The 23,459-nt window shown below is 41.3% G+C and overlaps 1 protein-coding gene across 2 annotated transcripts; it reads right to left on the reverse strand.

Moving 5' to 3' along the window:
- Positions 1–3,931: 3,931 nt before the first annotated feature.
- On the reverse strand, positions 3,932–23,193 carry LOC131098961 (vasorin-like). 2 transcript variants are annotated; one of them, XM_058046003.1, is made up of 3 exons: positions 23,047–23,193; positions 18,633–18,710; positions 3,932–7,721 (listed from the first exon to the last, which is right to left on the reverse strand). In XM_058046003.1, the coding sequence occupies exon 3, from the start codon at positions 7,698–7,700 to the stop codon at positions 5,577–5,579; it is 2,124 nt and encodes a 707-aa protein (XP_057901986.1). In that variant the 5' UTR covers positions 7,701–7,721; positions 18,633–18,710; positions 23,047–23,193; the 3' UTR covers positions 3,932–5,576. The 2 variants fall into 2 exon arrangements, with proteins under 2 accessions (XP_057901986.1, XP_057901987.1); XM_058046004.1 differs by lacking the exon at positions 18,633–18,710.
- Positions 23,194–23,459: the final 266 nt, after the last annotated feature.

Below are 23,459 nucleotides of genomic sequence, written 5' to 3' on the forward strand. Positions count from 1 at the left end.
AATAATATTGATATTTCAGTATCAATCTGCATATTGCTGAGACACGTCTAATGAAAGCAAAATTATGAAAGAAGCAGAGCGAGTGACCGGGAGTCTTCAAAGATGACAAGGGGTAGCCGAAAATAGCAAGGTACTCTTGTCTTGTTTAAAGTGGCTCTCAACACTATTGAGAGCCTCCATTCCTGGCAGGGGTCAAAGGTGACATGTTGAGCGAGAGAAAAGTCAAAGCGAACGAGTCCTGTGGTGGTTTTAAAAAACTTTATACAACAACTCTGTATTGTTGTTTTTGTTTGCTTCCTGTTATAGTAATACAATGTTTTATTGGCTTCACCTTTGTCTTATCAAGCTAGCTAGTTAGCCACACCCGTTGGCCTGCATTCTCCTGTTACATAGCATTAGCATAAACACAGCCAAGCTGGTTGCTCATTAATTACTACTTCTGTTCAAAAACGAGAACTGTAACATTTCACGAAATGAGGTTAACAATAAAATGTGATTAACTAAGACAAGTGTTGTAAACAGCTAGCTTGTTAGTGAGCTGAGTTATTGTGCACTTGACATGCTAACAGGATACTGGGCTCACTGTTGCTAACTTTTCAGTCAGAAAATTAGCAATTGGCTGTTTTTGAAGTGTCTAGATGATGTCATCATATAATATGCATATTATTTGCATATGATCGTGTAAAATGCTGTAGGAAAAAAGCATAACCCTGTCGGAGAGGGGAAAAAGGGAGTTTAAACACCTCAATTAAAATGCCTATTGAGAACCTTTTTAAATTAGCACATTCTGCTGTCTCCTGGCGAGAGGCGGGGTACACCCTGGAATGGTGGCCAGCCAATCACAGGGCACATATAGACAAACAACCATTCACACTCACATTCATACCTATGGACGATTTGGAGTCGCTAATTAACCTAGCATGTTTTTGGAATGTGGGAGGAAACCGGAGTACCCGGAGAAAACCCACGCATGCACGGGGAGAACATGCAAACTCCACACAGAGATGGAATTGAACATGGGTCTCCTAACTGTGTGGCCTGCGCGCTCACCACTCGTCCACCATGCAGCTTTAAATTAGCTCAATTGAAGAAAAAATAAAGATTTTGCTGTGTGTTTCATGAGTAGCACTCTTCTGGTGAATATATGTAATAGCAACTGGTTTATCAATTACTTATATTTACCACAATAATTGTAAGCTAATGCACTTCATTTTACAAATGAAGAGTATAACCAGGTGTAGGAATCAGGTGGTGGGTGCTTATCAACTTCCACAATAATGTCATTGGTCTTCATGCATGCATGCACGCATGGCTGAGTCTCGCCATGTGAGGCATGCAGCTGACAGCCTGTTGCTAGTATTAAGTCTGGCCTGTTATGCTTTGCACTGAGGGCCCCCAAAAAGGTGCGGGCAGGGCCGTGTTAATCCTGCTCTGTGCAGTCATGACTACCTCTTATCACAACATCGCCCTACCTTGCCCTCGGGGCTTGGACTTGTGCCAAAGAATGACATTAATAAGAGCTCCTCAATGCTGTCACACAACTATTGCTTAGCTACACCTTAGGAGAAGTAGTATTTGTATTTGTGTTAGTATTTGCAAAAGGTAAGCCTTTACTTTTAGTGTTTCTGTGATTTTTAGAGGGGGGTACTGTCACGTTCCGCCTCAGAGAACATGGAAGTCATTAAGAGTCTTGGCAAAGAGGGGACCTCTGGCTTTCACTTGCCAAATGAACGGCAATTAAAGTCAATTCAATGAAACCAAGTATCGTCTTTCAAGCGTAAAAGTGGACTGCGATTATGAAAGATGGAAAAAAAAAAAAACATGGTCAACTGTTATTATATAGAAGATATTAGCGCAGGTGTACCCAAATTTGTCAACCCTCATGTTTTTCCCTGGAAATTCACATATTTTTCCATTCTTTCCTGGCGCCCTCCACTATTTGAATAGTTTCACTTTCATTTTAAAGAATTTACAATCACCTCAGATTCGGCCGCAACAACATAAAATAAAATACCACTTCATCTAGTTCAACATATTTAACTACATAGCACATTTTGGCTGACTTTGCATTAGAGAGGAAAACGTTTTGACATGCTTCTCTCAAGCCGTGTCTTTATTTATGACCCTCAATAGGAATCACATACCTGAAGCCTATATGCTCAAAGAACCACTCTGATGTTCTACTCCAAAAATCAAGTTTATTGCTTAGTCATTATTTTCAGCTGTAAGGTAAAGTAGGTAGTAGAGAGTCAGAATGTGTAATCCATGCTATTTGTATATAATCCATGTTAAGAAAAAAAAAAAAAGAGGCCCAAGGGTGGGCTGGAATTAGATGTTTTAAAGGCCATTCAGGGGTGACATGCGGAGACAAGCAAAAACATCCACGTCCGAAGGACGTTTAAAGCCAGCAATTAAGCTAAGCAGCTTGTGTTTAAGTGCTACTTGGAGGAAAATCCACAAGTGCGGTTTGGACTCTGATCTGACTTGTTTTCTGCAGGGATTTCATTCATTCATTCATTCGTCCATTTTCTATACCGCTTAGCCTCATGAGGGTTGTGGGCGTGCTGGAGCCTATCCCAGCCGACTTCGAGCAAAAGGCGGGGTACACTTTGGACTGGTGGCCAGCCAATGCGAAAATGGATCTTGAAGGGTCATCCTATATTCCGGTCAATATGGTCTACCTCAGATGTTAGTATATTCATTAATTTGTTCATTTTCTACCGCTTATCCTCACGAGGGTCGTGGGCGTGCTGGAGCCTATCCCAGCCGACTTCGGGCGAGAGGCGGGGTATAATTTGGACTGGTGGCCAGACAGGGCACATATAGACAAACAACCATTCACACTCACATTCATACCTATGGACAATTTGGAGTCGCCAATTAACCTAGCATGTTTTTGGAATGTGGGAGGAAACCGGAGTATCCGAAGAACATGCAAACTCCACACATCCCAAATAGGGAATTGAACCCGCGTCTCCTAGATGTGTGGCCTGCGCGCAAACAACTTCCAGCCTTATGCAAAGTTTTAATTGTCAGAATAAAAATGCTACAATAAATGATTGGAAGGATTTATTTACTTATTTTGCACTTAATGCATGGCTGTAAGACTACGCAGATGTTTATATTTTTGACGCTCCCTAGTAATAACAACCAGCGCTTCCGGTGCGAGCTAAAAGTAACCTTAAATGTTCATTTATCCCTTTTCAGTCATCATATATATACATTTTTAATTTGCTGTCGGCATGTAAAACTCTAAAACGCCCTTTTTGTGGCATTTTTAGTGAAGATTTGTTAGATTTACATGATTTTTTTCATACAAATTTTCAATTCAACCTTACGGAACAAATTGATGCTAACCAAGGTTCCACTGTATTCATAAATTATTCTCGATTTATTGTCAATGAGACTGATTTTTGGAGAAAAAAAGGATAGTTTGACCAAAACTCCACTGCATATATAGAACTAGATGGTATAAGCTCTTTAAGATCACTCTTTCCTCTCTGTACTTAGCCTGTACATTTCCTGCAGCAGTTCTCTCTCAATGCATTTATTACTGCCATATTGTTGTAATAATTGTAGTCTGAGACAGGTCATTAAATGAGAGGCACATTGTGCTACAAATGAGGTCCACTGGCTGCAAATCTGGAATTTATTTCTTATATGTGGCCATAAAAACCTTTGCCTGTAACAAGATTATGCATCGACCAAAGTTTACCCAATTTGGACCTTACACATGCCGCATTTAATTCTATGTAATTTTCGCAATGATTTTCCCCACTTCTTGACCAATAGAGCAAATTACCTCAAATCCACATGACGTCACAAAGCAATCATGCTGTGGTTGAGGTTAGTGAATTCATATGCATGCATGAGTGAAATACCATAATACATCTTGTGTGTGTGCTAACTGGAAATCATCCCTCGGATGTGTTTAACAGCACACTGTTCCATTTAAAACCATTCCACATCCCTAAAGTCTGCAGCATGTATGCATGTGCCTGGCAATACATAATTGGACGCATGTAAATAATAACTTCTAAAACTCCTATTTAGGTACAACCATACAATCTAACCTTACATTGTATGTTTTAAAGAACCTTGAAATGAATTATTAAAATAATTTTTTTCCGATAACAAACAGCACAGTTTTATAGAAAAATGAGTCTTTTTAATACTGTCTTTTTTTGTCTGCATCATTTTCTGGCAAACACATAGAAAAACAACAAAATGTTTTGACTTTTTGACAAACAGAGACAATACAAAACATGATAGCTCTTAAGCGAGCATGTTACAAACACAACACAAAAGTCTTCCAGTTGATTTGTTAATGGAGGGGGCAGATACGTGTATGTCTTGTGTTTACTTTGCAGTGCAGAATGGATGGCAGGATGGGAGGAGAGTGGACAGTGTTGTGGAAAAGCTGACGAAACTGTTTTTTTTGTTGCTTTAATTACAATTCATCTGTAATTACGATGTAGCGTCATGTTTTATGAGTGCTTCTTAGAAGGGAACATTTACATGTCCTATGGAACACTGCTATAAAACATGTCAACTTTAGGTGGTTAACAGAAAAGCATCAAATACGTGATAAAAACATGGTCTTCCTGATCGCAAATGTCTTGTACTATTATTATTATTATTATTATTGTTTTTTCTTTTCAGAGTGGGCCTAATCCTCCGACATTCAAGGTGCTTTATATCTATCGATTTTTCTGTAAAAGTGTGAAAATATTTGGACATCCTTGAGCTACATCGTCAAAAACGTCGTTTTGTACCAGATTGATGGTTACCTGAGTCCTGGATAAGAGTTTCAGTTCTTTGCCAACCTTAGAATTTTTACAATGGTTGAATCCTTAATGAATTGTAGGTGGGCTTTTTTTTTTTGACGACAATACTGAATTAGGCACAAAAACATATCACAAAAAACACATCAGCCTTCCTGCCATGACATATGACAATCTGGGCAGACCCAATGGCTTTTCATTCAGTCCATTTCTCTTTCACAGCAAATTTAGCTCCCACTGAGCCAAAATCGATTGGAAGTATGGAGAATTCTGGATGAATCTGTTGACAGTGAAGAATCCAAGTTTGGAATCCATCTATTTGGAAGTTTAGCTCCAAAAAAATGTCTTTATCATTATCTGATCATCAGTCTTACTACAGTTTGTGATGGAGACACTGAAAAGTAGGAGTAATAAGTCATTTCAGTTCCGGTCTATCTTCTTGTTATTTATAGCGGTGATTTCCTCCAGTTCTCTTCCAAATCCAGCATGAGATTTACATCCCATTCAACAAACCACGGTCAGTGGTTGGGTCTTGCTACAAGGACTTCTCTTGTCAACTGCACTTGGTTGGGTTTCGTCAAAGTCCAACCCATTAGAAAACCACAATGTGCTTGTTGTCCCGCAGCGGTTTAGCTAATTTCCAAAACGCTGCAATTGTAATTGCTACTCCTCATTCTCTGAAATGGACAATCCAGTCATTTGTGGAAGCAAAGAATAAGTACCACATTCCGATTAGAATGAACGTTTAGGATGCTAAACCACTACACAGAATTTTGATGGACCTTAAAAGCATTAGAAATATGACGCCTTTAGGGATGATCGATTGTTATTTGACGGCGAGTGTCCTTGCATCAAAGGCACCTCATAGTCTAAGATACCATTTTGTTGCAAAGGCGGCATTGGCTGTGTCATGTGACAGTGGTCGAGCTCCGCTTGTTTATGGGGTAGTGTCCCGTTTCCCCCATTTTCCGGACACACCTTGATGCCCTCAACTTCTGTCGGGTTGTTGGGATCTGCGGGACCAAGTTCCAGCTCCATCCCCGCCTTGCTCTGCCTTTTCTTCCGGAGACAGATGATCATACCTGCTACCAAAGCTAGCAGCAGCACCAGCGCCAGAGCGGCAATGGCAGGGATAAGAGTATATGTGAGTGAGGTCTGTGTCTCCACTCTAGGTTCTAAGGATGTAAGAGGAACCCCGGCGGTGTGAGCTTCTGTACAAGATGCTGTTTCTATTGAAGTATTAGCTCTGGAGTTCATTCTGTCACCAAGGGGGCTGGCGCAGACAGAGTACGTACAGTTGGGTATCAGTCCACGTAATGTGTACTCCGGGTACGATGCCGGAACACTCAATATCATGGGACGGCGGTCAGGACCTGAGAGATTCCGATACGTCAGCCTGATGCCTCGAATGTTTGGCCGTGTCTTGATGAACCGATGCAGATCAAGAAGGATAGATGTCGAGGTCACCTGGCGTGAGCTGATAGCATTGAGTTCTTCAAGAACTGTGGGAGCCACCACGGACACTTCCGTTGCTGATGGTTTTGGTGGTTCGGGAACATTGTTAGTGTTTTCACAATAGAGTCCAGATGTTCCTGAAGGACACAGGCAGCTCAGTTGTCCCATTGGGTCAAAGTTACAAGTGCCCCCATTAAGACATATGTTTGCCGGACAGATGTGCTGCTCATATTGCCCACTTGTGGAACTTGGGGATGCAGGAGATTCTGACGGAAGCATATCTGTCTTTGAGTCCGGGGTTTGTCCACTCGGTGGTGGAGGAGGGAGTATGGCATTGGTATGGGTTGTTTCTGGGGATGTGGTAGGAACCCGAGGAGCAGGAGTACTCCCGCTGGGAGACTTAATCAGAAAAGTTGTAGTTGGTGGACATCCAAAATCCTTGTGCTCCAGTGCTGAAAGTCTCTTACCAGCATTAGTTGGAGGAAAGTGACACCGGGTCTCTTCAGGCCTCAGCAGGTTCACAGTTCTCTCGTGCAACCATCCTGGAAACCAAGCTAATGGACACAAACAGTTGAATGGATTCTCAGCTGCTGCCAGATTTGTCAGTCTGGGGAAAGACTGGAAAAAGTCTTGGGGAAATCCCTGAAGATTAACGCCACTGAGGTCCAGTTCTTGAAGCCCAATGAGTTTCTGAAAGTCCTCTTTTCTGAGCTCACCCAATGGATTGGCAGCCAGGTTGAGTTTGATCAAACCCTTGAGGGAGTCCTGCTTTAGGGCACGGGGAACCTCTGCAATCTGGTTCATGGAAATATCGAGCTCATGGAGATTTCCCAGGGAGGCAATGAGGTTGTCATCCAGAGAGATAAGCCCAAGAGAAGACATTTTAAGGGCTTCCAAGTGAGGAGTCTGGAGGTCTGAGACACCCAAGTCTGGGATGTTATTGTGACTGATGTCAAGAAGCAGAAGTCGGGGTAACTGAAGGGATGGCAAGGAGCTGAGTTTGTTCCCTTGGAGCTTGAGTTCCAGGAGCATTTCTAAACCTTGAAAAGCTTCAGGATGGATGCTCTGGATGAGATTCTGATGAAGATACAGTCTCTCCAGCTGGACCAACCCAGAAAAGCTGTCTTTGGAAATGTGAGTAATGACATTAGAGGACAAATCCAAGTTCTTAAGTTTGGTCAGCATCTTGAATACACCTTCCGGAATCTCTTCCAACTCATTCTGGCTCAGATCGAGCATATCCAACTCCTCCAGTCCTGTGAAGTCATTTGGGGTCAAAGAGTTGATGCCATTTTGGAAGATGTAGAGATTCACAGTACTGGATGGGACACGGGGAACAGTGTTGGACCGTTGATTGATGCAAAATATTGTGCTCAGGCCTTGACAAGTACAATCCTCAGGGCACTCGTAGGATGAAACCAGACTGAAGGAGAGGAAGAGTAGGCGGAAGAGAGGCAACATGGTAATTCCAGGCTCGGAATTCTGGAAGACAAAGGAGGGAGAGATGAATGTTAGTGGTGATTTCTGTATGTATTGCTGTAAAGACCAGAAACAAACGAGGAGTAGCTGTATTGTAAAAATGCTGTCATCTACTTTTAGATTAATAGCACATTAGTTCTTATTTATCCCTTTTCTTTTAGGTGAAATTTTAAGAGTGTTTCTCTTTCAGGATTGACAGCACCCCCGTATTCCAAAGCCAAAAATCTGTCCTCGAGACTTGACAAAACCAGTTTCGATGTTTTCCCTCATTAAATGTGATGCGGTGTTCAGCCATCGAGACTTCTTTTGCGCGGCTCTGTAACCTCAGCTATGTGTCAACGTGACGCCAAGCAGGTCGACGCGCAAACACACCCAACATCAGCGGCCAACATACTTTGCATGTTTAGCTCCGGCAGATGCAACACAGTCTGCAACACAGCTGGATTCAGTTACCCACAATGCACTGCAGCCATCGCTCACTGTGAGACAGGCCTGCATGAACCTTTGCCCTCTAGGAGGAGGTAAAGAGAGGGAAGAAAATAAGTGTGTGTGTATGTGGGGGGGGGGGCATAAAGACAAAAGGAAGGAAAATATGTTTTGTGAATGTCACTCAGTAGAATACAGACCCTTTCTAAGGACAAACTATTTCAAGTTGGCTGCACGGTGGTTGAGTGGTTAGCGCGCAGACCTCACAGCTAGGAGACCAGGGTTCAATTCCACCCTCGGCCATCTCTGCGTGGAGTTTGCATGTTCTCCCTGTGCATGCATGGGTTTTCTCCGGGTACTCCGGTTTCCTCCCACATTCCAAAAACATGCTAGGTTAATTGGCGACTCCAAATTGTCCATAGGTATGAATGTGAGTGTGAATGGTTGTTTGTCTATATGACAAACAATTTCAATAAATTGTTTCCACCTTTACTGTCAAAGGCTGAATTACAAACCTGTCAAAATTGGCATTTGGGAAAAATGGGAAATTTTATTTTTAATTATCTTAACTCAGTTGCACAGCGGTCGAGTGGTTAGCACACAAGCCTCACAGTTACAAGACCCGAGTTCAATTCCACCCTCGGCCATCTCTGTGTGGAGTTTGCATGTTCTCCCCGTGCATGCGTGGGTTTTCTCCGGGTACTCCAAAAATTCCAAAAATTTATTCCAAAAACATGCTCGGTTAATTGGCGACTCCAAATTGTCCATAGGTATGAATGTGAGTGTGAATGGTTGTTTGTCTATATGTGCCCTGTGATTGGCTGGCGACCAGTCTAGGGTGTACCCCGCCTCTCGCCCGAAGACAGCTGGGATAGGCTCCAGCAACGAATGAATTATCTTATCTCATATTAGTAATCAGCAGTTTTATTACTTTGGTAAAAACACAATACAAAGTCTGCCATGCTTCGTTTTAATTGAAACAGAATCTTCCATTGTATGTTTTCTCTGTCATCAAGTGGCGTCGAGACATCAAAAGAACTCCTGTGGCTAAATCCTGGCAGGTGCTCAACTCACTATTGCTCGTTTATTTATCCTGCATGCCGACGGGGAGCGTTGCAAAGATTAAAGAACTTGGGTAAAAGGTAAACTGGAGATACGGGTGATAAAATAACCACGGTTGTGTCAGTAAAAGCAAAACGGGGCAGTGGTGGATTTCTTCACGGCCTATGAAAACATGGATTTGCTGTGCAGCAAATAAGAAATATGACTCTTTGCCGTTGTTTGGAAATCAGTTGTCTTGTGCACAGAGGTTGAAGTCAGGAATGTAGGTACTAAAGAGCAAAGAGGGGAACATAAATTACATTAGAACATGGCTCAGAGGGGGAAATTACTTCATCTTTGTGAAGGGGGAATAGTGCAAAATCTCCACTCCCACCCCCTCAAAAGTCCCAAAAGTGGAATATCCTGTTACTTCATGCCTGAAAGGCTTAGCTGCAAAATCAGTGTAAAGACACAAATTACTCTAAAATGCAACTGTGTTTACGGAATGTGAATGCATGTAAGTCGGGTGTTTTTGTAAGCCGAACATTGGACTACTAGGAGCATGATATGATAGTCCGGGTGGGACAAAATAGGTGATATGTTATTTTCTCTGCATCTTATGGTACGGTATGCACAATCTTGCCATCTGATGTTTTTATTTAAAAAGCTTTGGCCACACTTTGATATGTTCATGGAATTTTGGTTAGTGAAGATAACAGTGGATGTTTTGTGTTTTTCTAAAACAGAAAATAGGCCACAGCCAGATCATGATTTTTGTGACCAAAATAAAATATGGGGCTGCACGGTGGTCGAGTGGTTTGTGCGCAGACCTCACAGCTAGGAGACCAGGGTTCAATTCCACCCTCGGCCATCTCTGTGTGGAGTTTGCATGTTCTCCCCGTGCATGCGTGGGTTTTCTCCGGGTACTCCGGTTTCCTCCCACATTCCAAAAACATGCTAGGTTAATTGGCGACTCCAAATTGTCCATGGGTATGAATGTGAGTGTGAATGGTTGTTTGTCTATATGACAAACAATTTCAATAAATTGTTCCCACCTTTACTGTCAAAGGCTGAATTACAAACCTGTCAACATTGGCCTTTGGGAAAAATGGAAATTTTTATTTTTAATTATCTTAACTCAGTTGCACAGCGGTCGAGTGGTTAGCACGCAAGCCTCACAGTTACCTCACAGAGACCCGAGTTCCATTAGACCCTCGGCCATCTCTGTGTGGAGTTTGCATGTTCTCCCCGTGCATGCGGGGGTTTTCTCCGGGTACTCCAAAAATTCCAAAAATTTATTCCAAAAACATGCTCGGTTAATTGGCGACTACAAATTGTCCATAGGTATGAATGTGAGTGTGAATGGTTGTTTGTCTAAATGTGCCCTGTGATTGGCTGGCGACCAGTCCAGGGTGTGCCCCGCCTCTCGCCCGAAGACAGCTGGGATAGGCTCCAGCACCCCCGCGACCCTCGTGAGGAAAAGCGGTAGAAAATGAATGAATGAATGAAATAAAATAAGCCTACACTTTGAGCGTAGCTGACAACTCAATCACCATCAATCATGCTAATCATAGCACAACAAAAAAAATCAGGATTTGTATCCATATTTGCAACCATGCTTTGCTTCAGTTATATCAACACGATGGTGTGAATTATAGCAAAATGGCTGTATAATGGTATTTATTTAGTTTTATTTAGTCAATACTGCATTATAACTGTTAAAGGCTATGAACCAAAGAAGGAGGGACCATCTCCTGCTTGGCCGTAAACACCTGACAACTGCTGTCTAGACTTCACAGTGACAACTGTGATCAGGGTCTATATTAAGGTCATAACAGCAGCCGTGAGAACATTTTAATGAGAGGAATTGGATTTCTCCAAGAAATGACCAAAACAACTAGAAAGTCCCTCAGTAGAGCACAAGATCAACACAACGTTTTTAAAGACCGCTTAAAACAACTTCAAAAAAGTAGAAAAACACTCTACTTTGTATGTGCTATTACTTTATAACACAATAAAAAATAAAAATATAACAAGAATTATTTAACCGTGGTGCTAACCGTGGTGTACCCCCTCCAGAACAAAAAGTAGTGGTATCATCCACAAATAATACCAGCTTTAAGTCTTTAAGTAACTTTGGAGATATCATTGATGTACAAGTTGAAGAGTTTTGGTCTCAGTATTGACCCCTGGGGAACCTTTGTGATGTTTGTTGCTTTTGCTATTTTTATCTGATATTACTGTACAATTAGTACATGAAATATGGCATCGGTACACAAAACCACAGATAAGTGGAGTTGCTAACAGCCCACAAATGTTTGTTATTGTGATTTTTCCAGATAGAATGTACTATATACGTAGGCTAGGGGTTACAAGACTCTCAGTTTGAGACCTGGGTGGCACCCACGGCCAAGGACTACCTGTGCAGATTTCTCACAAAGTGCCACTAAAAACGTCTTCACCTCGAGGCTTCTTATCTTCCTGTCTTCTTAATGAGCTGCGTACATCTGGAAAGTATGCATGGCCCCAAAGACAAAAGCCAACAGATGCAGCAGAAGCAGTAAAGACCCCCCGACCCCCCCCCCCTCGGGGTTTTCATTCTGCTTGTTTTCCAGACAATAAACCTTCATCTACTTCCTACTACCATCCATGCTGATGTCGTCTGGTTTAGGTGCTATGCAGCAACACAAATGTGTTTACAACTGCTAAAAAGAATGTGATGTTATTGTCTATTGTTCGTTTTGATACGTAATATCAGTGACCCTACAAAATAAGTCATAAAAGTATGTTCAATCCTACCCCTCCATCTGGTACTTTTACAATCACTAACTGTTACATTTGTTCACTTCCTGCTTTCATAATATAGTTTAAGTTTTTTTTTTAAATTAATTAATTTATGTATTTATTTAATTTTATTTTTGTCACGTACCGAAGTACGAGGTGATATGAGCATCCAATGCCATAATGGGTTCCATAGTAAGTGTCAATATAGTGATATATATAGCACATCATGACTGGTTCAAGACTCTTCATCCTTGTATTTAGCAAACATCAACTGCTTGTATTGTTTCTTGAATTGGCTCATCGTTGTGCATTGTTTGATTTCCTTACTCAATCCATTCCATAGTTTGATTCCACATACTGAAATGCTATGGCTTTTTAACGTAGTCCTAGCATATAAGTGTTTCAAATGTACTTCTTCCCTGAGATCATATTTCTCCTCTCTTGTAGAGAAGTGTTGGATGACATTTTTAGGTAATTGCTTATTTTTAGCCTCATGTATTATGTTAGCTGTTTGAAGATGAACTAAGTATTTGTGATTTTAGAAATAAGGAGTTAGTATGTTCTCTGAGGCGGCATTATGAATTATCCTTACTGACCTTTTTTGCAGAACATTTAGCGAGTTTCCAGCTCATATTTTCATCTATTGTGATCCCCAGAAATGTATTTTCCTTCACCCTTTCAATGTCTACACCGTCTATTTGTATTTGCTGGTACGTGTCCTTTCTGCTGCTACCAAACAGCATGATTTTAGTTTTACTTAGGTTCATGGACAATCTATTATCAAACCATCTTTTTAGTGTGACCATTTCTTCTCTGACCTTTCTAATGATTTTGTCTGTACTCCCCCCAGGACAAAAAGTAGTGGTATCATCCACAAATAATACCAGTTTTAAGTTTTTCGTAACTTTGGAGATATCATTGATGTACAAGTTGAACAGTTTTGGTCCCAGTATTGACCCCTGGGGAACTCCGCACGTAATATATGAACTTTTTCACTTCATTGGAAGTGAAAAAGTTACCCCTACTTCCATGAAACTAGAATTCATTTAAATTCAGTGTGGAAAAGTCATTTTCAATTAAAAAAAAAAAAAGCTGTCTTGCTAGCTCTACATGATATTTGAACACAAACCCTATTTCTTCTACACTTCAACTTACCGGATGTGCACACACACACACACACACACACAATGTAAAAAGTAGTATCACCTCATTACCACAGTGTTAGGTCTCAAGTGTTGGCGGATTAACTGCTGACGGCAGCTTCTACCGCGCCGTGTGTGTTTACTCAATCACATATCTATTGACTTAGACCTCTGACAAATGTCTTCATAGAGTAAACACACACTTCTTGTCTGTGTAGAAGCACAATCAATCAGTTCTAGTGTCTGTCTGGGTCCAATCATGGCAACCTTGGCAAGGATGGAAACAATGGCTGCATTCTAAAAACGAAGAAGCCTTGTAACTCTTTGCTGGCGAGGTCAGAGTTTTACAAGAGCAGACGTGATCCCTGCTATTACGTTCACAGCGTGAAAGCAGACGGCCTCCTCCGCTCTGTATGAAGACAAATATGGAAGTCATTGTGGTTTTTTTGGATGAGGAGCACATTCATTGTGTGCATCACTTTGGTTTGGATTGTTCTTTGTAGCGCAGACTCGTAATGCACAGCAGCACCCCGGCTTTTCTCTCTGACTTTTTTAGTTTTTGAAGCATCTCAAAAATATATATTATAACATGTGTGGCATCTAATAATTTACACTATATTTTAATAATGAGGCAAGATAAACACAAACAAACAAACAAACAATCATTCACACCTACATATGGACATAATAGAGTCTCTAATTGTGAGTACCCGGAGAAATGCCCAATGCCCAAGCGGAGATTCGAACGCTGATCTTCCCGATCGCTTGCTAACCACTCATCCACCGTGCATCTATAGAAATTGTCATTATTATTAATTAAAATGATGAATCTGATTTGACTATAGGCGGCACGGCGGTCGAGTGGTTAGCGCGCAGACCTCACAGCTAGGAGACCAGGGTTCAATTCCACCCTCAGCCATCTCTGTGTGGAGTTTGCATGTTCTCCCCGTGCATGCGTGGGTTTTCTCCGGGTACTCCGGTTTCCTCCCACATTCCAAAAACATGCTAGGTTAATTGGCGACTCCAAATTGTCCATAGGTATGAATGTGAGTGTGAATGGTTGTTTGTCTATATGTGCCCTGTGATTGGCTGGCGACCAGTCCAGGGTGTTCCTCGCCTTTCGCCCAAAGACAGCTGGGATAGGCTCCAGCACCCCCGCGACCCTCGTGAGGAAAAGCGGTAGAAAATGAATGAATGAATGAATGGTTTGACTATATTCAGGAAGTATGCAGTATACATCCTGTAATGTGAAACCCAAATGAATCCACATGTTGCATATGGCAGCAATTTAGCAATTTAATATGGAAAGTCCCATTTAGCAAGTTCAGACACTATCCGAACAGATCAGGTTGTCATTTGTTGTATTTATGAAGCCGACAATAGCCCAGCTGGTGTCATCATTTATTGATTATCAATCAGTATCACCATGCTGAGAAATCCATTTTAAACTATTTTTACATGTGCTCATGTTGTACCGTAGTAGTTACAAAAGCTCTCACATTACAAGTAAGTGAGTTGAATGAGGTCAAAGTTCATGTTAACACTCCTGCTCCTTGTGTTTGTTTGTATTTGTGAGGTTACTGGCCTGTGTTTTAAAATAGCTGACTGTTTGACGTGACAGGCCGCTGACTTACATTGATACTTTTTAAAAAAAGGAAAAAAAAGCACCATAGCAGGAGGAAGAAACAAGGCGGGAACACGTCAGCCTCACACACGACTCCCCAACGCGCCCTGAGGCCTGTTGGGATTCTTGGAATGGAGAGGAAAAATGAGTGATTGTGCGGCGGCAGGGATGGATTGTTTACACACACACACACACACACACACACATACTGCTGGTCTAATGTGATGTTACACTGATAGTGTGATTAATGTATGACTTTTGACATGGTTAAAACTAGCGCCAAGACTTACAGCGCCTCAGTTTATCACAGCTTCATCACAACGTCAGACAAAGAAGTGCTATTAAAAGGAGAAAGATGCATGCTATCACTGCATTATTAGGCAACATGACATCAACAGTGGAGGTCACATGCTGCTGAGGATAACTAATTCAGTTCAGAAATGCCCCCCCCCCACACACACACACACACACAAACAGAATAAGAAAGCCATAATGATGGTGCTCACGTGGTCGCCCTCCACATAGTTTAACCCTTGACTGAGGTGATATGGGGCTGTGGTTAGCGCGCAGATCTCACATCTAGGAGACCCGGGTTCAATTCCACCCTTGGCCATCTCTATGTGGAGTTTGCATGTTCTCCCCGTGGGTACTCCGGTTTCCTCCCACATTCTAAAAACATGCTAGATTAATTGGCTAGACTCCAAATTGTCCATAGGTATGAATGTGAGTGTGAATGGTTGTTTGTCTATATGTGCCCTGTGATTGGCTGGCGACCAGTCCAGGGTGCCCGAAGACAGCTGGGATAGGCTCCAGCACCCCCCGCGACCCTCGTGAGGATAAGCAGTAAAAAATGAATGAGGTGATATGGAGGAATATGTTAGAAGTAGGGATGTCTGATACTATTGGCTGATATTGGCATCAAATTGACCACCTTCACGGTCACTAATTTTTTTTTTTGTTGAACCAATTTGTCTCAACAAGAACCAATCGGTCACTCTGATACGTTCTCCATCGTCACCATGACTGCTCTCCTCTGCACAACTGCTTGTCTTGGACCGTCTGTGTTTATGGAGCATTTTGGTCTAGACTGAGGGGAGAGTCTATGGCAACTAAATCACACGTGCAATGCACTCAGTGGCCACTTCATTAAGTACAGTATCCATAAAACGTACTTCCTTGTATGGCGTCCGTGTTACTTCCATGTGACGTTTTGACTTTTGCCATTCTTAGTTGTCAGCATTTAGTTTTTGTGTCAACAAGTGGGCCTTCTCATGCTAACGTCCCATTAGCCTGGTCCTTCATCACCCAAGCAGATGTCTCTTTGTTCACAGTCAACTTGATTTGTACAACTATTAATCGAATGGGAATGTTATTGAATGAAAGCATCTGTTTTGAAAAGAATCCACATACGAGAAGCAGATGCATCTCATATTATTATCATCTATTCATGTGGTCATTCATCTAAACTATGACTTTGACCTCCTAAACCAGGGGTCTCAAACACGCGGCCCGCGGGCCAAATGTGGCCCGCAGGACACTAGCCTTGATATGAAAGTTTAATGTTAGTGCGGCCCGCGCAAGTTTGATATGGATGCTGTATGGTATCATGTACCCAGAAAAAATTATTACGTTTGATTAATGTTCATGTTAAAGGTTAAATAACTGTTAATAGTTATCCTCCCTATCCGTGTGGAAGTGGTAAGTTTTTGGCTATTTAAGTTTAAAGGAAATAACTTGAAGGCTACCGTTTAGGTCGCTAGCTCTCTAGTTTGCGAGTTAGCATGTGTCTCAAGACCCTGCAGTTGCGCAATATGTTGTAAATAAAAAGAGTATAAATGTGACTATAGTCGTGTTTTGTCATGTCTACAGGGCTCTAATAATGCTTTGTTCATTTTAATCTGAAAAAAATAATTTGTCTGCCCACCAACTATATGTTTTATACGTTTTATTATTATTATTATATTTATTACTGATTTTCTTTATTCTTGATTTGTTTATTTATTTTTCATCTTATTTTGTGTAGAAAAATAAAAAGTAAGATATTTGAGAACAGTGGAATGTTTTATCAGAGCTTTTATTGTAGAAAATTGGATCCAAGCGAAGTTTTTAATAAATGCGTTTTTTTTTTTGTTTGTTTTTTTTGGAAAACCTGATGCGGCCCAGTCTCACCCAGACCCGAGCTCCAGTGGCCCCCAAGTAAATTGAGTTTGAGACCCCTGTCCTAAACCCTTGCCAGCCCACAGCGAGACCTCAAAGGACACTAACAGTGTTACACATGTGCAGATGATGCAACATAATACTGTTAATGGCACCCACGCGCATGTATACAGTAGAGCACATATACAATGGCCTGAGGGCAGCCTCACAACAACAACAAAAAAAATTTGAGGTCGCAACTTGCAACCAGGTGATGAGAGACGCCGCTTGTATGACTAGAGTGTTGGTTACACGGACACGTGCGTAACGGTCTCAGCTGGTGTGCAGTTACAATGTTGTAAACCGTAACTGAGCTAAGGTCGCCTCAGGTGAGAGCGGTACTTTGTAGGTAGACAGTATGTAAATAATATGAAGGAAGTCTTGTTGGCGTGTCGGCAGGCAGGTATATAAATAGGTCTGTAGGTGTGTTGACTTGGAGGTAGTAATGCAAGGTAGCAATTAGGAGGGGAAAAGATGGTTGCAAAGCATCATGTCACAATCCCCCAGTATTCCAGTTTCAAACCCAATCAAACAAATAGAATTATTATTCAATGACAAACGAACACAAAATGCAGTTTTTAAAAGATTTTTTTTATATATAAAGAGAGGAAAAAAATACAAACCTCTATGGCTTTGTGTGAAAAAGTGATTGCCCCTTGAACCTAATAACTGGTTGGCCACCCTTAGCAGCAACAACTGCAATCAAGAATCAGTGATAACTTGCAAAGAGTCTCTTGAATTTTGCCCCACTCATCTTTGCAGAATTGTGTTTTGGATTATTGCTTTGTAGCTTTGCTTCTTCCTACTCCTTTTGGACATGTGGAACTGTGAACTGATTCTGTGATGCATTCAATTGTAATCTGATGCATGTTCAAATGAAATTAAACCATTGTCCTGCTGCAGAACCCAAGCTGGTTTCAGCTTGAAGTCATGAACAGATTTTGAACAGGATTTTTGGGTAGACAGCAGAATTCATGGTTCCATTTCAGGTCCCGAAGCAGCAAAACAGCCACAGACCATCACACTACCACCACTATATTTTACTGTTGGTATGATGTACACCATTTATTTTTACTTTCAACTTTGTCTTGTCAGACCATGAAGTATTTTCCCAAAGGTCTTGGGGATCATCAGGATGTTTTCTGGTGAAACTGAGACAAGCCTTAATGTTCTTTTTGTTCAGCAGTTTTTTTCATCTTCGAACCAATGAGGCTGATTTTGCCCAGTGTTTTTCTTATGGTGGAGTCATGAACACCAACCTTAACTGAGGCAAGTGAGGTCTATATTTCTTTGGATATTTTTGTTGTTGGGTCTTTTGTAACCTCTTGAACGTGTCGATGAGCTCTTGGGGTGATTTTGGTTGGTTCTTGGTTGGTTCTTTTCTCCCTTAATAATAACATTTTCATGTAAAGACTGCATTTTATGTTCAGTTGTGTTGTCATTGACTCATATTTCAATTTGTTTGATGATATGAAACATTTTAGTGTGACATAAGAATAAGAAATCAGGCTTCAAATCGGTTTGGAGGTGAACAGGTAAGTCTGATCATGAGAGTACATCTCTCTCACTCCTGGTATCTCCCAGTACCAGTGTGGAATGTTTCAAGCTGTCTTTCTAATGTAAGCGTCACGCTCTTTACCTTCCTACGTGTTTATACAGTGCCGTGAAGGGGACGTGGGGGGTGGGGGGGGGGCTACTTACAGACACACTTCATGGCTTACAAAAGGAGTGGTGAGGCCTCAAGCCGCCCTTGGAGGGAGGAGGCACAGGGGTCGAGTTCTAAGAGAAAGAAAGAAAGAGGTTCCCCTCTGGTGAGCGTGTGGAGGCTAAGGCCAGTCAATGTAGAATTCCTGTGGTGTCAGGACGACATGTAAAAGTGGAACGTGAGCCTGAAAACTGAAACCACCTTTAGCCATAGCCCGAAATCCACCGTGCAAACATTAAGGTCTGCAAGGGGTCAATATCAGCACTTTTTAACCTTAATAATGAATCATAATATAGTTATATTGTTAAAAAAGAAATGTTGTAATAAAAGAAAAATAAGGTTGTCATACTATGTTACAACAACACAGTCCAAAAAAGTCACATTTTCTTTAAAAAAAAAAAAAAAAAAAGTAGTAATTTTACACTGATTTTAGGTTTTTCTTTTGGGAAAAAAAAGTAACATTTTATGAACTCGGGTGTAATACTGCAAGAGAAACTACAAGATTAAAGTCTCTTCAGGAAGTCAGTGTAGTTAAAATAGCAAGATAAAATTATACAAATACTAAAAAGGTACTAATGTTACAAGAATAATGTGGAGTTATTAGAATATGTTCGCAATCTAGGAGCAAAAAGACTATTTATCTTGAGAAAACAGGGCTCGACAATAACGTTGTACCGATGGCCCGGGGCAAGTTAAAACAAAATTCGGGCAAGTAAATCCAATCATTAATATTCCCGTCGGGCAAGTGCACTTTAGCATGCCGTACTGCCAAGAGTTTTTTTTAAAGCGGTTCTTGTTGGGTGTTGGTAAAACTCGGACTGCGTAATTCCGGTGGTAATTTGCAAACCAATCCTTGCAAATCTTGAAATGGACCAATCAGAATCGTTTATTTAGACCGCGGTCCGTAATCCACAATCCGCGTTTTACCCACACCCGTTCTTGTTCGCGATCAACCAATCAGCGATCGTTTTACTAGGAAAACATCTATCATGGCGTCCCTGCCAACATTGTCTAATTCTTCAACAACTTGTGAAGGAAAACACCAAAAAGTGATGAAACAGTGCCTCCTAAACAAGTATTTTATTAGCGGCAGCAAATCAAATGATGGCAAAGGTGAGTGAATCACATTGCTGTGACAATTTGAAGTGGTCACAATGAAACACCACCCATTAGATCCAATACCAAGTGCTGATTTTGCACAAGCTACAAAACCTAGCGGTTTCATTTCTCTGTGTATTTTTCTCACCTTTGCTTCACAAATTATTGTTTGACCATTGAGCATTTTTTCTGAGCATTTCTTTCTAAAAACACTTTACTAGTACACAAATGTGTCAAATGTTTCATTGAGGTGTACAACTTAAATAAATATCACTGCTTACTACGACTACCATGTGTAAGGTAGCATGGCTTGCCATGTTAACATACATCTCCACAAATTTTCAGACATTCCTCCAAATACAATGCATCAGTACTATTATCTGATGAATTATCAGCATATATTGATATATGATATCATTATGGCAGTCTTTTCATTTTACATGGGGCAAGTTCGGGCAAGTAGTTCTCACCTTAAGGATTCCCCATGGGCAAGTAATTTTTGTTTTTAACGTAGAGCCCTGGAAAAGCTTGTAACATTGTGAAAATTATGTAAAAAAGTTGTCCAAGTTGTCCCTACATCGCAGTTTGAACTTCACACGCTCTATTGTGGTTTTTCGAAAAGTAATAAATTAATTAACAATGATTATTTTGTGATTGGGGCATCACACGTGTGATTCAATTCCACTCTCGGCCATCTCTGTGTGGAGTTAGCATGTTCTCCCCGTGCATGCGTGGGTTTTCTCCGGGTACTCCGGTTTCCTCCCACATTCCAAAAACATGCTAGGTTAATTGGCGACTCCAAATTGTCCATAGGTATGAATGTGAGTGTGAATGGTTGTTTGTCTATATGTGCCCTGTGATTGGCTGGCCACCAGTCCAGGGTGCCCGAAGACAGCTGGGATAGGCTCCAGCACCCCCCACGACCCTCGTGAGGATAGGTAGAGAATGAATGAATGACTCTTTTGTGGTTGACTACGGCCTCTTAGTAAAAACATATTTAACATATAAGCCTATTTTTGTACCGATATTTTGTCTTTTCATGCATGAAAATGGCTAAATGAACAAAATACAGTGTAAACCATTAAGACCACCATTAAATTTTTTAGTCACGAGGTGTCAATAATTGTTGGGTGAGACAAGCAACAGACTTGATCGCCAGAACAGTTGGCTTTTATTGCAGGTTTAAATCATCTCACCACAGTCACAATAATCCTAATAATAATCCTAATAATAATACGGGTTACTGTTGCAATGGTAAACAAGTTTGCTATGCCTTAACTATGACAATATTCCATTAAGAAGAAATTAAAATTGAAATTCAATTATCACAGTCGGTTCTGGAACTAATTCACAACGATAAATGAGAGATTCCTGTATCTGACCTGTGTTTTATATTTACTGTATGTGAATGTCATATCAGATCGGCAATCTTAAAGCCCACTATGAGGGGGGCAAAGGGGGGGGGGGGTAACTTGGTGTGGATAAAGCCTCTAATCTCTCTCACACACATACACACTAAAGTAGACAAGCACCGTCTTCTGTCTTTTAACTTCCTTCATAGCCTTATTAACTCCCTGATTGGGCAGCTTTAGTTGTCATGGTGTCGTGACCCCCCCCCCCCCAGCACTTATAAGCTGACCCCCTCAGGATTATTCCAAGCTGGGACCAAAGGGTGGGTGGGGTATGGTGGGGGGGTTCACCTTGTAGTATCTCCCCCCAAAAAAACCTTAATTAAATTGCTGAGGCAGCGAGTCAGGAATGTTTGCTTCCCTCTAAGATCCATGCCCGACTGTCTGCAACTTTCTTTGCTTTTCTCAGCCTTCATCAGCCACTCACTGGACAGAATATTAGGTACACCTGCACAGTCCGAGTATATGGCTTTACCTGTACATCAGTGGTTGGGACCCAAAAGTGGGTTACGCATCTTTTCTTTCTATTTTAGTGACCTTCCTTTTTGATATTAGTGAAATATCTGAATTTGGGGTCTTATTTAGTGCTTTTTAAAATTTAATTTAGGGCTACACAGTGTTTTGTGGTTAGCATGTTGGCCACACAGTCAGGAGAATGCCAACCCGTCAACATTGCCATTTGGGAAAAAATGGGAAAATTGATTAAATGTATAATTATTTCATTATTATTAATTATTACATATTATTATAGATAAATATTATTAAATATTATTGAATATTATTGAATATAATTGAATATAATTAAATATTATTAAACATTATTAAATATTATTAAATATTATTAAATATTATTTAATTATCTTATCTCGGCTGCATAGCGTTCGAGTGGATCTGGAATAGGTGCAGATTCTGGAAGATCGAGAAAGTTTTCTGTGCATGTTATTGTGTGTAGCTGCTCTATAGGAGTCCACAACCCAATACAATACTATTAGCTTAATAGTTCCCATTTAGCCTAATGAAGTATGCAAATGGGGCTGCACGGTGGTCGAGTGGTTAGCGCGCGCAGACCTCATAACTAGGAAACCAGGGTTCAATTCCACCCTCAGCCATCTCTGTGTTTGCATGTTCTCCCCGTGCATGCGTGGGTTTTCTCCGGGTACTCCGGTTTCCTCCCACATTCCAAAAACATGCTAGGTTAATTGGCGACTCCAAATTGTCCATAGGTATGAATGTGAGTGTGAATGGTTGTTTGTCTATATGTGCCCTGTGATTGGCTGGCCACCAGTCCGGGGTGTACAGCTGGAATAGGCTCTAGCATATTCACTCCGTGAACCAAATGAGGATTAAGCATCATTGAAAATGAATGAATGGATAACGAATCATTGTAATGTATGCATTATATGCATACTGTTATTATTTCCTTGATAGTGAAGGCATATCTTAATATATTCCATTCATTTTGAGGTATACATACATGTGATATGTCAAATTTAGAACACTGTTGCTTTTGAGTGACAAACATATGAAGAGGTCAATAACGTACAGTATTGTAGTTGTCTATGTAGCCAAACTACACGTTAGCAGCTAATCCTGTCAATGGAATGTGTTGAGAGAATGTGGAAAAACTACACAACTCACACACAATAAAGCATAGTTGCATAGTTGACGGAGGGGGAATTGGTGGGTTTGTTCCCCGTGTGGACTTGCAGCCAATCACACACACGTTCGAGACCCCCCCGGGTTAAAGCAGGAGTGAAGGAAAATGGTGTGCTCTCCTTCTCTTATACACACTCAACACAAATAGTTGCGTTTTCTAATCTAATCTAATTTCCACGCACCGTGACTCCCTGTGCTCCATCTCCGTGTTTAAATGTGGGTGCGCGTAAAGTCACTCGTAGCTTACCTTTCACAACGCGGTGAAAAATCCGTGAGAGTCCAAACTTTGTATCCACTTTGCGTGCGACACAACACAACACAACACAGCGCGTGCGTCCACGCAGAAAAAAAAAACTTCCACGAATTGCGTGTGCCCTCGCCTCAGCCTGCGGTACTGTTCTGGCTCAGCACACTGAGGAGGAACACTTGAAGGAGGAGGATAGAGGAGGAAGGATGGAGGCGGAGTCTACCTGCAGAGGAGACGACTCTCTTAAAAAAAATGCTCGGGCACACCCCTTTACTGGTGGCCAGCCAATCACAGGGCACATATAGAAAAACAACCAATCACACTCACATTCATACCTATGGACAACTTGGAGTCAATTAACCGAGCATGTTTTTGGAATGTGGGAGGAAACTGTAGTACCCGGATGCACGGGG

This window comes from Doryrhamphus excisus, chromosome 1 (assembly GCF_030265055.1).
Source record: "Doryrhamphus excisus isolate RoL2022-K1 chromosome 1, RoL_Dexc_1.0, whole genome shotgun sequence".
Lineage (NCBI taxonomy): Eukaryota > Metazoa > Chordata > Actinopteri > Syngnathiformes > Syngnathidae > Doryrhamphus > Doryrhamphus excisus.

Coding starts and splice junctions, on each gene's coding strand:
- LOC131098961 (XM_058046004.1), bottom strand. CDS start 7,700: ATGTTGCCTCTCTTCCGCCTACTCTTCCTCTCCTTCAGTCTGGTTTCA.